This window comes from Tympanuchus pallidicinctus, unplaced genomic scaffold, assembly GCF_026119805.1.
Source record: "Tympanuchus pallidicinctus isolate F22 unplaced genomic scaffold, pur_lepc_1.0 scaffold3, whole genome shotgun sequence".
NCBI classification, from domain to species: Eukaryota; Metazoa; Chordata; class Aves; order Galliformes; family Phasianidae; genus Tympanuchus; species Tympanuchus pallidicinctus.
This window is the reverse complement of record NW_026294747.1, coordinates 79,567,662-79,582,945: the sequence shown is the minus strand read 5'-3', so window position 1 is coordinate 79,582,945 and position 15,284 is coordinate 79,567,662. Positions and strand designations below refer to the sequence as shown.

Here is a 15,284-nt window from a genome sequence, read left to right as displayed (position 1 = left end):
TTTGCAATAATTTGTTAGTGTAACCTTATGATCTGTGAGTAAAACGTTTGAATGGAATTTATGTCTGTCCCAGGAGGTATTTGAGGCCAGGTTGGATGGGGCCCTGGGCAGCCTGATATGGTGGCAGGCCCACAGCAGGCAGTTACAACTTAAGGTCCATTTCAACACAAGCCCTTCTGTGATTCTATGATCCCATGGTTAGGACATGGTCTCCCTATGCTCAAGGGTTAATACGTGACAAATACAGCTGTTTTCCTTGGCCAATGGACTGCAACTCAACACCTCCTGGAGAAGAGCAGGTCAGCAGGACACATAAACAAAAAGCACTGCCTGTCACATCAAAGCCTCTCAGCCATCTCTGGCCTTTTGAGACTTGAATATTTCGCTCCCTTTTGGAGAGCAAAAGGTAATGTTGTTTCATGCTTTAAGCACTCTTGCTATAATTTTGTGCCCAGGACGCAGATTGTATTTACACCAGCACACTAACTAGTTTCAGAATTATCTATGAAATACAGCTGTGTTGTGTCATGGTTCAGCCCATATGGTTATACTGAAGCATGCTATCAAAAACACCCGGCATTAATCTATTACAGCTTTACCTGTGCAAGTTCTCTTACTGGGATCTGTACAGTCCAATGTTCTCGACAGGCAAAAAGAATTACTTCTATAATATCCAAAGTGGAAAAGTGAAACATTTCATAAGAGAAAATGTCACTGAAGAGATAGCAGTTGTTCCTTCTTAGGGGAAAATCCAGCAGTATGAATTACTCAGCACTCTGGCTGTTTTTTTGCCTTTCATCTCACTGACAGCATCAGTGACAGAATGATAACCCAAAAAGAGAGAGAGAGAGATAAAAGGACACAGAGATATATTGCAGCAACATAAAGTAGACACAAGTTGAGTGTTTATGTGCTGTGAGCATAGGATGATCTGGGCTGACAAAAACAGGAAAAAGGCAAGGCATGAAGGGCTTTCTCTCTCCCAATTGATTATTCTCTTTGCTACCAGAAGGAATTTAGGACAATACTGCTGCTTTCCTAAGAAACTAGAGACATAAAGTAAAATGGGGGGAAACACTGAAAATAATTCAAAGATCTACCTCCTTTTGTTTTTCTTAAGCATCACATCTTGTTGCTGGTTTAATAAGAGTGTCTCGGGTGCTACTGAACTGTGTCAAGTCAACAAGGACATCTCACAGAGAAGCCTTCCCTCCGTAGCTGCTAAATAGCGGCACTGTGCAAAAACATGCACACATTCCACCCTCACAGTGGTCTGATTTAATAATGAATTATGCAGCAAACGAATCAAATTCAACCTTCTCTTATGAACAAAAAGGAGTGTTAAGCTGAGGGCTCTCCTCCCTTTGCTCAAAGTGGTCTTTTAAATCCTATGAATATTTCTTCCCTTCCCTGTACCTTCACCTGTCTGAAGTATCCTAAGGAGAAGCAATAGACCTGGTTGTGTTCTGTAGCAGGGACTTTTACTAGTGGGAATGGAGAGGAGGAAGAGGAGTACAAGGCATTATCAGCTCTGCATGGAGTATGAGCATTGTAATTATTTATGTTTTGCCTCGTATGTATTAAAAGCACCAATACAAAGGTTGTTTTACTGGTACTGTAAACAGTTGCCAAAGAAACTGAAGGTACTAAACCATGATGAAAAATACCTATATTTGCGGGAAGATTTTCAAAACATTTGACCTAAAACTACAGCTCAGTTTCTCAAATGCCAAGCAGAAACTGCTGGGATTTTCAAATTTATTTGAAGGACCAGTAGGGCTCTCCAGGGCACTTACAAGTACTCTAAAAATTCCTGCTCAGGGGCAGGAAGATTTACTTTAAAGCAGTGATTGGGCACTGAACCTAGCCTCACTCAGTGTCTGGCATCAAAATGTACTGTGCAGACTCTTCCAAAATCCTTCTGATACCTGATTTTTTCTGAATGCTTGGCCACCATCATGGCCAGAAGGTTTTTTGGGACGTTTTGGCACAACAACTGCTTTCCTCTCTTCCGATACTGGATGCTCAACTGCATAAAAATGAGCAAAATAAATGAAAAAAACTCCCCTTCTTGGACTGCTGCTGGCTGCTGGGTGGTGGGCAAAGCACAGAACAGCCCCCTCGCACCTCCCTGCCCACAGAGCACAAGGCACGAAGAATAGCGGAGGGGGAACGTCAACCCAGAGGAAATGACCCTCCGCTGCAGAGAGAGGTGAAACAACTCTTTTGTAAGCCTTTTTCTTTTTCACAGTTCATATCAACTCAGATGCCAAGACCAAGGTGCCAACGAGGTCAGTTCTCTAAAGAAGGTTTGATAGCACTGAGTGAAGCACTTGAGAGCCTTTGCTGATGCTACACAGTGACTCTGCCCTGAGGTTCACTGAAGGGGAGATGAACTCTGGGACCCTGGAGGCTGGGAAGTGATTTGCCCAAAAAACTTTCATGACCTTTCTCAGAAAGGCCTGACTCTGCTGTTTCTTCCCCATGCAACTAAGCAGTATTTGCATAAGAGGAGCCACTGATTCACAAATATTTCCTTGCTTGAATCATCGGAAACAAATTTGTCCTGATTCAGTGATAAGACTCTGAAAGTTTAGTTTGGCTAAGTTCTACATATACCTTGATGAGACAAATGGATCCTATTAGCATCAGCTATTACGTTTATTTCTGTTTTGACTCATACTCTGAATTTGAGTCAAGGCTTTTTGATTGCTGAGCACAGTTGAGAAATTAGTTTTATGAGTTAATGGAACACACATGCACGTGCCTCAGTCTGAAAATATATTCAGGCTATTATCAGAGTGCAAAGTGAAAGTAGATTTCAAGCCTACAAACTCCAGAAAGCAAAAGAAACAAATCCTCAGGTGCTCAGCAGCTAAACTATTGCTTTGTCCACTTTCACTTTTGCTTTCACATTATAAGCTTAATTTATTCATTTCAGAGTACTTACATGATCTTGGATTTAGCAGAAACGAAAAAAGCCTTTTAAATTAAATGTAAACAAAGAGCAAAATATGACTTAATAGGCAAATTGAAAGAGCTTCAATTATGCATAACATATTACTTTCATGTACATTTTATGTAATCTACAGTAATTTTGTATCTTTCTTCTATACAATACCATCGTAACAACCAGAAGGTCTTCAGGAAAATTTTCCCATGCTGTGCACAAATAACAGAAGCTCTCATGCAAAGGCAGTGGAACCTGCTCTGCATGAGTACTGCATTAAAGAGGACCTAGCCATTGTGTCTACAAATGTCCAGAGAAAGAAGCCCATGACTTCAGACAGTAACTAAGTATTTCAAAATACTATACAGTAAATCTTGCTACTCTCAAACTTATGAAGAAGCTCATCATCAACAACAAACTTGAGTTTTTTCATTAGTACAACAAGGAAATGCTAGCTACCAAAACAGAAGGATTTTCTTCAACAGTTATCAGAAATAAATTACACTTGCTAGCAGAAACAACTAAGTACACATTTTTCATGGATAAAATTCTGATATAAACATTAATGTACTAGATTTTTCATGTATAAGAAAGCTGAAAACTTAGAAGACACAAAACATGCTTGCTTCAGAAAAGTAAACTGCCTCAAAAATCAGATCACTCCCTTTAAGAAAATGAGTTTATATTAACATCACAAGCAAAGCAAATTGAAAAAGGCAAAGCATAAAAAGGAGACTCTTACTTTAACTTCCACTGCCTTTCCACCTTGCTCGATATGCCTCTCAAGGTATTCAGAAGACAGCAGATCACTGCAAGAATAAGAAAAAAGAGCCATAAATCTCATGCATGTGTTCTTGCATGCTCTCTCAGCAAGCAATGATTAAACATTTACATTTGAAAAGGGCAAAAACTGCAGGATACTCCTAAAACGTTCACAAAAAAAATCACAGAAACAGCCACCTCCAATGGAGCTACACAGTGCATGGGATACCCTGGTTTTTAATATCAGAAGGCAAGAAAACAGGCTTTTTCTTTATGGAATATTCAAATCCATCTACTGATAACAGTTTTAATTGAAGAGACTTTTCTGCTTTTTGTTTCAAGACAACAGTAAGGAAATTAAGTGAGGAGAAAAAGAAAAAAAAAAACCAACAAGCACAGGAGGGTGAGAAACTAGTTGGAGGCAATACTGCAGCAGGCTGCACTGAAGCGAACATAGCAGTGCCTCCGGCAGCTGGACAGAACAGCATCGTGATGAATGTCCCTGTAATACCAAAATGCATCCTACAATTGTACTCACAACACTGTGTGAGATGGGCAGATGATGCCACCAGCCACACAAGCAGGCTCACAGCAGGTCTGCTCCACTGCAAGTGTGAAGGTGGATGGCTGGAGACAAGCCATCCTTGGGCCACAGGCAGGCCCACGCAGGAACCAGTCCTGTGTGCCCTCTCTGCAAACCCCAGGGCTCTCATGCCATCAGAGGAAAAAGAGTTGGGCAACAACAAATCCAGCCTTAAAAGTAGACAGTTTTCGAACAAACACTAAACAGAAAAAGTACTTTGATCTGAGGCAAACACATAAAGCAAAATGCACACTAAGACATTTCATGCTAAACCAGTTAGGCCCTCATAAATTATTTTCTAGGCAAAATAATACCTTCTCCACCAGAAAATTCATTGAACACTGTCAGAAATTTCAGAATTTCACCTGGATAAAGTTTGCATGAAGATTTGATATTGTTCCACATAAGAGGTGACTGAACTGGTAAAGATAAAGTCCTGGTGAAGGAAGCCTGTCAAAAGGCCTGCAGACCTATCGGACACGAGGTGACGAACACAAACCACCTCCTGTGCAGAAGAGGCTAATTTGCATGTTGTTCCTTCCAACAAAAAGACACCAGGGGTGTGAGAGGGGAAGGATGGCAGGAAGTGGCACAGAGCAGCAGACCTGAGACTTGCCCTTTGGTTTTGCAAGGTGCTGTTGCTGAAGGACAGGAAGGATATAGGAGGGGTGATGGCAGAGGGTGCTGGGTGCTGCTGGAACTTTGCAGTGCCCAGCAGCCACTCAGCTTCCCAGAACCTCAGCCTGGCAAAGCAGGCAGTCAGACCACGAACATTTTGCTCACATAGGCACTGGTGACTGCCCAGATCAAGTCCCAGGCGGCAGAAGGTTGAAGTATGGATCCTACAAAATGCCAACCTGACATTTTCATTAACAGCCCAGGCACAAAAACCAGGAGCACTCTAAGGAAATACGCTGATAATGCTAAGTTGGAAAGAAGACAACTGAAAAGATTCCCACAGGAAAGAGCTGGATGATGTTCAAGACTGGATATTACAAGGAGGATAAAATTCAATTGTATAAACAGCAAATTGATGCACTTAAGGGCTAAAGAGAACTTCTCCAACATTGTTTTGGAGGACCCAGTTTCTAAAGGAGAAGAGCCATGACTGCACTTGCCTTGGCAAAAAGATTTGCCAGATCAATAGGGTGTCTTCCTGAAAAACACACCTGTCATCCCAGAATGCATAAAAGACTTATTTCTAGCCAAATTGAGGTAAGATTAATAACACTGACCAAGGGAGATCTCTTGTCAAAAGCTGCAGGCAGATATTTGTCACAAAGTTCCACCACCTGAAAGTAAATATAGGCCCATGAGGTAACAGGGAATGGAGAGCTCCTGGAGTCTTGTAAAACAGGTGAACTGTAAGGGGATTCAAATGCACCAAGATTAGTACACCAGTGCCTGAAGGTAGCCATTTAAACTGTGGAAAATGCTGCTACAACCTCAAATAGACATTGACTGACAATGAGTAAATGGAGACTGGCTGCTAAAGTAAAGGCTTTGTATTTGTATCTCAGCATAAGCAACACAGGCAGTAAAAAAAAGGATGCTAACAAATTTCTGAATGGGAGACTTGGAGTCTGGGAAAAGCTTTCTGGGGAAGCTTCACACATGCTTCACATTCACACATATATGCTCCCCCCAAGTGCTCCCCCACCCTGAGCTGTGCCGCCCTGCCCCAGCAGGGCCCAGTTGCTCCCCAGGGCTGTGCAGGGTCTCCCGGTGCTCAGCACCAGAGCCACCAGCCGTCAGGGTTCTTCTCCCAGCCACTACGTCTTGGATGGATGTACTTAGTTCCCTTAAGTTATGTTTAGGAGAGTGACTCCTAGAAGGGTCCATCCGTTTCATCCACCTGCTTATCTATTTTGGAACAGAAGTAAAAGGAGAGACAAAAGGGCTGAGAATGGCTGGAGACCTGCTGGCAGCCTCCTTCTCAAGGTTCATGACGGGTGTCTCAGTTCCTGAAATGAACCAGGCTAGGAGGGAAATGCCATCATTTCAGCCTACACAGCTCCAGAGGACCAAGCCCAGAGCCTACAAACAGGTCTGAAGTTTAGCACGTTATTAAAGCATACCCTAAAAAACATGGCATGCTGAATACATCCAGAAAAATATTATTAGTAAAAAAAAAAAAAAACAGACCACGTTATTATTATGACTCACAACACTGAAATTATCATGAAAGAACACAATACTCTCAGGTTCAGTAATGCAATCTGTGCTATTGCAAACTGAGATACAATCTAATAATTATACACAATTTTGGAAGCTTAAACCAAAAGATATGCTTCATTCATGAAATCATCTCAAATGTGCAGTAATGATTTGTCTTTCTAACAGAGAAGCATTTAACTGCATAATTTTAGCAAAATCCACTACTTCAAAATAAACAAAAAAAAGCTCCAGTGAAACATTTAATCATTTATCAACGTAAGACATTGAGTATTCAGCAGTAAGATAACGTGCACTTCAATATAATCATCCAACTCCTTCCTATGGTAGAGATGAAATTAGGATAGATTGGCAGGCAAGCGGAACAATTCTAAAAGTCACCTCTGTCAATTTAAGTATAATTTGTAAAAAATAAAAATTTACATGCAATTTACATGTGAAAATATATCTTACAAATACCGAGGATGTAGAATATTGAGGGGAAAAAAAAAAAAAACATCTACAAAAGAAAATACATGGAATTAGACTTTCAGAAGCATTTGCAGAGACAGACAAATTCTTTGAAACCAAATGGCAAAACCTGAATATATTAAGACAAAAACAAAACATTTCACAGGAAAAAAAGCGTGTGTGAATTATGCCTTTCAAAAGGAAAAAAAAAAAAAGTTATGATAGTAATAACTCTGCCTTTACAATTCAATTGTTTTGAAAAAGTACACAAGAAAGGTAGTGTAGCTGGTTTTGCTTACAGTAGCATCCTTTTTTGAAGCCCAAGTCCAGCTATATCACTTTACCTCATAGACAAAAGAACAGAATAACAACCAAAAACCCTCTTTGCAAGCTCCTCTCTGCTCTTCCAACTGTCCCAAATTGTCACAACAAAAGCACACAGGAGGAGGCAATTGGGGAATTTTCTTACAGAGAATGAGCTCAATTAAGGAAAGCACCTTTACCAATACAACATATATAAGTTTGTGTTTAAATTCTACTTTGAATTAATACATTTGGATACAAGGTTTATCAAACCAAAGACAGGATTGGAATCCCAGGAAAACAGATGAACTTTGAAAATAGATGCTCTACCCAACAGAAAAAGGCTGTTCCAGGAAGGAAAAGAGGAAAAATCTGCAGTGGCAAGAGAAAAGAAGACAGAACAAGCCATGTATTTAAAGAAATAGAAAGAAAAAACAGGGTAATACAAAGCACTCTGACCAAAAAGAAGAAGAGGCCATAATGTGCCTTGGAAAATGCAACAAGTTTGTATTTCAATATGGAATTGATTACAAACTGGGAATTTTCCCTGGAAATGAAACAAACTTTCATTTTCAAAGGGGGAAGGATGACAAAATGGAAAATTGCCAGCTTTTTAACAAAAAGTAACTGTCCAGATTGAAAAGACTGTGAAGATGGAAAGTTTAAAAGTTATGGAGGGGGGGAGAACAGAAATGATAGGGACATCTTTAGAGACCACAGGAAGAATTACAAATTTAAGAATAGTAGAAATAAAGGGAGTTTAAAATCATAGTACAAAAATGCATCTTTTTTTGGCACATCATTGTTAGAAATGATTGCTTTCATGGTATTTGATAATGTTGCTGTACTCCCTTGGATGTTGTGGGAATTCTTTACTGCTTTTTCTATTTGCTGACTCTGATTTCTGTCTCTATTTCAACTCTCTATTACAAACACCTGAAATTTCTGATTAAATTTGCTGTCGACACAGACATCAAACGAAAGATCTCAAGTAAGATGCATCACTGAAAAGGAAGATAGACTTCTAGCTGAAATCAGCACAAAGGCCTGGGTGGGTCAAATTCCAGTAGGAAAGTGTTGATAAGTATATAAAGACATTCAGCTGAAAATGATGGGTTCAGGGAAATGAGGGAGACATTAATAAGATAGTGCACCAGCTCCACAATTAAAGCTCAGTTGCAATTGCAAGTTGTGGGAAGGGAGCCTGTTGCTCAAGAGGGCTGTAGTAAAAACACAATGGGTGCTGCTGAGTACTGAAGACAAGAGGATATGGAGATTTCTCACATAAAATATTTGTCCCTGATGGTGTAGATTCTTTACTAAGTAAATTGCAAAAGTAAATCAGTTTAAAAGAGGAGTTTATGCATTCAAAAAGAAGGGGAAAAAGAAAGGGGGGGGGGCTTGGAAAGAGAGGGAAGAGAAGGAATCATGTAGTAAAGGAAGGGAAACTACCAGCTACCTTTGCTTTCAGAAAAGTTTCTTAACAAGACTCATAGATATGTAGGGAATGGTTATGCAAAGTAATTCTCTAGAACAGCCTAACTTATATGCCAGGAAGAAGAGACAGGTTGATTATCATGAAACAAGGATCAAGAAAGAAGAAAACCAAACAAGAGAGCAGAAGGGATGTTTCTCTCTGCCACTCAGTAAAAGGGACTATTTGTACTTCCTTGCTTTACACTACATTCCTAATACAGATTCACTACCACCCATGAGAGAGCTAACAAAAACAGTGCAGCATAATAAACTTCAGAAGGCCACTTAGCCAGCAGATTCCTGTATTTGACAGACAATTCTCTGTACCTCTGTATCTGACAGTTAACCCTCCTTTATCCTCATGACTATCCAGACACCTTTTCTCTACTTGTACACAACCTCTCCTTGCACTTCAAGAGGTACTGGCTACCTCCTAACTCCATGAATATATCTGCTTTAATAGCCAAGGCTTTAAAACTTTTGTCCTATCTTTCCCTTCAAAAGAATTGCTGAACTTCTTCTCATATGGACAGTGAATTTCATCACTGTATCTGCTAATTTAACCAAATGCACTTGAAAATGTGTTAGTTTCTCTTTGATATAGCATTGGTTCCCACACTACTTATGTGGTGGAAGGAAAAAACAATGGAGAAAATCACTGCTGGCTGTTGAAGCTTCTCTTTTTTTTAAATATTCTCACTGTGTTTTTCTGCTCCTGCTGCTCCTAACAAGAATGCAAGAAAAAAGAAAGCAATTATTTTGTAATGCTTCTACTCCTACAGACTATTAAAGACTTTATCCAAAAAGAAATTACAGACTTAAAAATGGGTTGAGTCCTCAAGGGATTTACACAAATGCTGCGTTGTAGCCAATCTCGGTCCTTTCCTTAATTTCACATTTCAGTAACAATGACACAAAGCATGATCATCTGATGAAGTTTCTTCCAAAAAAATGTTTGCTCAAATTTTTCCTCTCTGGAATTTCTAAGATCTCTAATTCCAATTGACTTAAAATACACTTAATGCCTTTACCCATTAAGAACCAATTTGCCAGTGGGACACTACGGTGACTGCCCCGAATCCTACTGGAAACACCAAATTGCAGAGCAAGCCTCCAGCCCTGAGCCTCCATCGCCAGAATCAGACATGAAGCTCTACAGCCAGACAGCACATTCTGGCTTAGGAACAGCACGGCTCTGCTACAGCATGGCTACTTCATTTCTTGTTGGGACAAGATTTAAGCAGTTAGAAGGCATTCTTGTTTACTAATTTCACTGGCTTTCTATTATGCACATGGTTCCCATTGCTAGCTTAAAGAGGGAGAGAGGATACAACAAAAGCTGCAAGTTAAAATTGGAAAGCAGCAGTGGTAGTTTCAAGGCTAAGGCTGGTGTGGCTTTACCCTGATGTTAGGCAAGCCTTGTGCACATGGACTGTTACTGCATCCAGCTGCCATTGCCAGCATGCACTTTGTGGTGCCACCATCCTTTTACAGTTAACATACCGTGGACTTTTTGGTCTGTCCTTTTCAATTTTTGCAGTTTTAAGTCTGATCTCCTTTCCAGCACCTGAAGGGGGCCTGCAGAAAAGCTGGTGGGGACTTTTTAGAAGGACAGGTAGCAACAGGACAAGGGGAAATGGCTTTAAACTGGAAGAGGGTACATTTAGACTAGTTATTAGGAAGAAATTCTTCACTGTGAAAGACAGTGGAATACAAGATGCCCAGCGAGGTTGCGGATGTCCCCTCCCTGGAAGCATTCAAGGCCAGGCTGGATGGGGCTGTGAGCAGCCTGCTCTAGAGGAAGAGGGAGGTGTCCCTGCCTACAGCAGGGGGTTGGAACTGGATGATCTTAAAGATCCCTTCCAACCCAAACCATTCTGTGATTCTAAGATAGAACTTTATTACTGTAAGATGAGGTACATGATAATGAACAGATACTGCTTATGCTTTCCAGAGGAAAAAAAGTTTATACTTTCTGCAGTTAGGAAGAGAGTAATCATTTCTTGACCCACAGTATTTCACCACATATTTCTTTTCACTATATTTTAGTGAAATATGAATGCAGCTCTGTATCCAAACAGAATAACAATAAAACACACCCAAAGCAGCTCTGAATTTACTAACAGTTTCAAAGTCCATTTTTAATTGCAATTTAAATGCAAATTACTAATGTTATTATCATTTAAAAAAAAAAAAACACAAAACCCACCTCCACCACCAAAACCACCTTCAGCTCCATAAAACAGGAATATGAAGGAGGAAAATGATGCTGATGGTCCCGCCCATTTCTATCATTTTCTTCCATATTCCCCACCATCATACCCACCTCCTCTGTCCTCAGGTCCACTTGTCCCTGGCCACGCTCCTAATGCCGAGCCCATCACCCTGTGCTGCCCAGCAGCAGCATTTCCATGCTGCTGCTTCCCACTTCTCTATGATGCCAAAGGAGACCAACATAGGAGTCAGCATCTCTTGAGGCTGCATTTATAATTTGGCACTAACACTGAACACATCCATCCTAAAATTTGCATCCTTCTTGACAGCAAAACGTGCCCCTGCTGTGCTGCCATTTTTTCCACAAGCACTTGGGAAAACTGCCCTCCTTAAGCTTGTGATTACCTGCTCTTGCTCTTATAACTTGCATTTTATCCCGAAATTTGAAATGTCATTCACGCCCTAAGAAATGTTTAGGTAGTAAGTAGCAAGAACAGTATCTTCTGAGCTGTGTGTATTTTCATATAATTAGAGAGCATTAGCACACAGTAATTGAAAAATTATTGAGATGTTTCTTTTTATTGTTAAATAAAAGCATCAACTGTGCAGGTACCTGAAATGCTTCAGAAAGGAGCCCAGAAGAAAAAATGGTTACCATTACTTCTACTTTTGTTCACAGAACAAACCTGAGTGAACCTCAGAAGAGGGTTTTCCTAAAAACAGCTTTAGTTGAAAAGACTATAAATCTTAAGTCTAGGAATTAATTAGCTTCTAAAAATTATTCTGACTGAGACAATCTGCTAAAACTTCAGGAAGGTGGAAACAGATATGAAACTACAAAGACATTTTTAAAAAAAGCTTGTTATTGGTATAAGGGCTAATGAAAAATGAGTCATGAAGTGAAACATATCTAGAATTGTAGCCAAATTACAGAGCAAGAACTAAAATTAAAGGTACCTGCTCTACCATTGTAACTTCTTTAATAAAGAAAGTGTATTTTAATAGCACATTCTGGATTAGAAGTCAAAGGTCTCAGCCACATTCATTGGAGACCCAGAGCTGCAGTCTGAAAAATGCAAAACAAATCCAAAATGCACAGTTAGGAGAGGTTGTGAAAGCAGTCTCTTGAAGAAGCAGTCTGCATTACCAAGAAAATCCCACAGAACATCCACAGATGACAAATTACACAGAGCGTTGTGAAATAAAATTAATCACTCATAGTAAAAATGAATGAAGACTGGGAAGACAAGAGACCCTTCACCACTGAATCCTCAGGAGCAAGATGATGAGACAACACCAATCACTTAAACACTGTCCAAGGAATCATCACAGCTCCCCAAACTTACAGTCATCAATCTTCATTTGCCATGTACAATGCAGGAGAACAGATGTCTTCAGAGAGACAAAAAACCATTTGCTAATACTGTTCCAAGTAGGACCTGTCTGGTTTGCCAGACATCTCTGGTATTGCTGATGACCCAGCAGGATACTTGGCCTCTCTGTGTGTTACCTACTGGTAAATCATTCTCTCTAAGCTCAAAAGGCACTTCAGTTTGGATAATGGAAAATAAAGCGAGGAGGGGGAGATAAGACAGAGGTAGGTAATATAATATGAATTATAGAGAAAATTAACTTCAAGCTGTTATTCACCTAATTTTGCATCACTAGAAAACACCTGAAGAAATTAGAAAACGGAGGTAGTACTGTGCCAAGCTTTGCAACATGTTTCTGCAGGAGGTTGTTCAGGCTGACAGCATCCGAAGGTACTTCAGAAACAGAAAAGGGAATAGAGACAGTCACTAGTAACAAGCTCATAAACAGATACTAAGAGGAAGCAATGTGCCTCCTGGCATCCTTAAAGCCATGGATGTTGGGAGGTGGCAGTGGAATGGACCCAGAACATGGCAGAGCCCATGTGCTCTCTCACAGCATCTTTCATAGCCAATACTGGGACAGATGGGCAATGGTATGACGCAGTTTCATTTCTTCTGTGCTTAACTGCTGTCACTGATCCCTTAAGATGAAATGAATCCATTAAGTTGGTATTTTAAAATTACCTTTCTATTCGAGGACATTTATTGAAACTCAGAAAAATGCATTTGTGCTTATTTGATGCAAACTATTTTCCACATATCGGTGCAAGATTGCTTTTAAATAGATGGTTCATATTCTCATTGCATACCCCAAAACAGCTGCACAGAGCAACAGCAGTCAGCAGCTCTCTGCTAGCAGCCTTCTCTGATGCATGGATTGGTTAAAAAGTTATAAACAAAATCTTAAGCTTTACAGCTGGTTTATTCATATGAAATGAAATTCTCATTTGACTAATGCTCTGCTTCTACAGTGCATTTCTTATGTACATATACATATATGGAGAGAGACCCTTTATAAGATACATATCTGTATAAATGTATACAGTATATATTTTACATGCCTGGGAGGCATCTGTCAGCAATACACTATGCATTGCACATCCAATTTCGCTTATTCGTCAACTCTTGCTCCTTCATCTCTTGGAATCCTTTATTTCTATCCTTCCTTTTTCAGATCTTTTATTCTCATCTTCCATTTCTATCCTGTCCTAACTAAAAAAACCAATCCACTGCCTTGTTTGCAACACTCTGCTTGGAGATTCTTACAATTAGAAAGTAGCAGACTGCATGCTACCTCTCTTGACTCAGAACACAAACCAAATTGCTTTCTCCATCATGCTCACTGATGTGTTTAATATCTTACCAGACATTTTCAGAATTGAACATATATTATTCAGCCACGCTCAACAATAAACCACCTGCAACATTTCATTCTGCACCTGAGCAGCAGCAGGAACATACCCTTAGCTGGAAGGCTGCAGTCAGTGCATAATGTTCTCTGGCCCAAGAAGCATTCTTCCCAAGCAGTCTTAAACTGAAACCATCACCCTTACAATTCCAGAGTGCTTCCTACTGACTTCTATGAAGTGGGCTTTGTGCTGACAAAGATTCAAAATCTTCCTTTTATCATAATACAAATCCTCATGACCATTCTGTTTTTTCCTGTACCCTACCATATATGCCTCGTATACCCATTTATAAAAGCAGGATAGCTTTCTAAGATAGCAGCAAGTATTTTCTTAAGGACGAAAAAGTATGATTCCGTACTTGAGATCACCAACTCCAGTTGTCACTTCTGGAAGGACTAACTTCCTCACTGAAAGGTTACTTTACCTTCCAGGAATTTTTTTCCAGGACTATCCTGTTTTCTGCAGGTCAGGCTGAGCACCTGCTATCTTATCTCTAGAAGACTCAGAAAACGATGTTCTCTTGCAGTTGGCAACTATGGCATCATTTTGGAATGTGGTGCAGCAAAGCACATCTTGCAGGAAGAATTAAAGGACAACTATGAAAGCAACAGTACCAGGCATGTAAGTGAGCAAGAATATATTTGGCAGTTCTGCCATACACCTTGTTCTCCTTCAAAGAGTTCCAAGTCAATGTTTCTCTGAAAAGCTGGATGTAACTCAGATCAAGAAGTAAGCTAATTTTCACAACTCAGATCTCTGTCATAAAAAAAATGAATGTCTAAAGATGCAAGCCAGCAATTTAAATGGAAGGCAGTAAAGAGCCATGAATGAACAAAAAACTTGCCCTAACGAGCAATATATTCTGTCACAGCTTTTAACTAAGACCCCCTCCCAGTGGCTCCTCCTTCTACAGCATCTCATCACAAGGCCATTGGCTGCAAAAAGTGGCAAAGGGACAGGGAATAGGGAGCTCAACAGCAGTCCAGATGCCACTGTCCCTTTTGCGCTTCTTTCACCCAGCACAGGTTGCATACACAAGGGTAAGTCATGCAGCCACAAGTGAGAAGCAAAGCACAGCAGGCCAATAGGGCCCATAAAGCCCAGTGACTGTAAAGCCACTTGGCCAGCCAGGGCTATGGTCACACACAGGTGGCTCAAGCTGTGTTCTGCATCTGAGCGTGGAGCTGCTTGTAATTAAAGTTCTGCTCCAGCGAATGATGAGTTTGAATGTGACCAAGCATTTTTATAAGAAAACTACTTTCCTATCTCCTGTCATCTTTGCTTGGCATCTCAGCAATGTGCTGACATTGTTTTAACAAGAGATTCACCCCAGCTCCTCAGCCTGAGCTAACCTGGTATCCTAGAGGAACCTCTGCAGCTGAGCAAGGGTGTGGATGAACATTTTCAAGAGACAAAGAAATCCACTCCTATGAGCAACATGGAAATTGTGAGCAGGACTGGGAGTCTGGTCCCTGCAGCACTTCCTTTGCACAGTATGTGGAGGGAGAGGGTTGATCCCCTGGGCAAAGCATGACCCTGCAACCTCCCACCCCAATCACCTCTGCAGAAGCCCAAAACTGCAGAGGTCC

At 40.5% G+C, this 15,284-nt stretch overlaps 1 protein-coding gene across 10 annotated transcripts in view; it reads right to left on the bottom strand.

The window, feature by feature from the left end:
* Window positions 1–15,284, bottom strand: part of ADAM22 (ADAM metallopeptidase domain 22) — a 128,933-nt gene that overhangs the window by 68,648 nt on the left and 45,001 nt on the right. For all 10 annotated transcript variants that reach the window (XR_008209090.1, XR_008209091.1, XM_052693613.1 and 7 more), the window contains exon 4: window positions 3,693–3,759. Coding sequence is in view for 8 of the 10 variants with exons in the window: in XM_052693613.1 (XP_052549573.1) it covers window positions 3,693–3,759 (67 nt within the window). In the remaining 2 variants the exon portion in view is untranslated. The remainder of the gene's footprint in view (window positions 1–3,692; window positions 3,760–15,284) is intronic.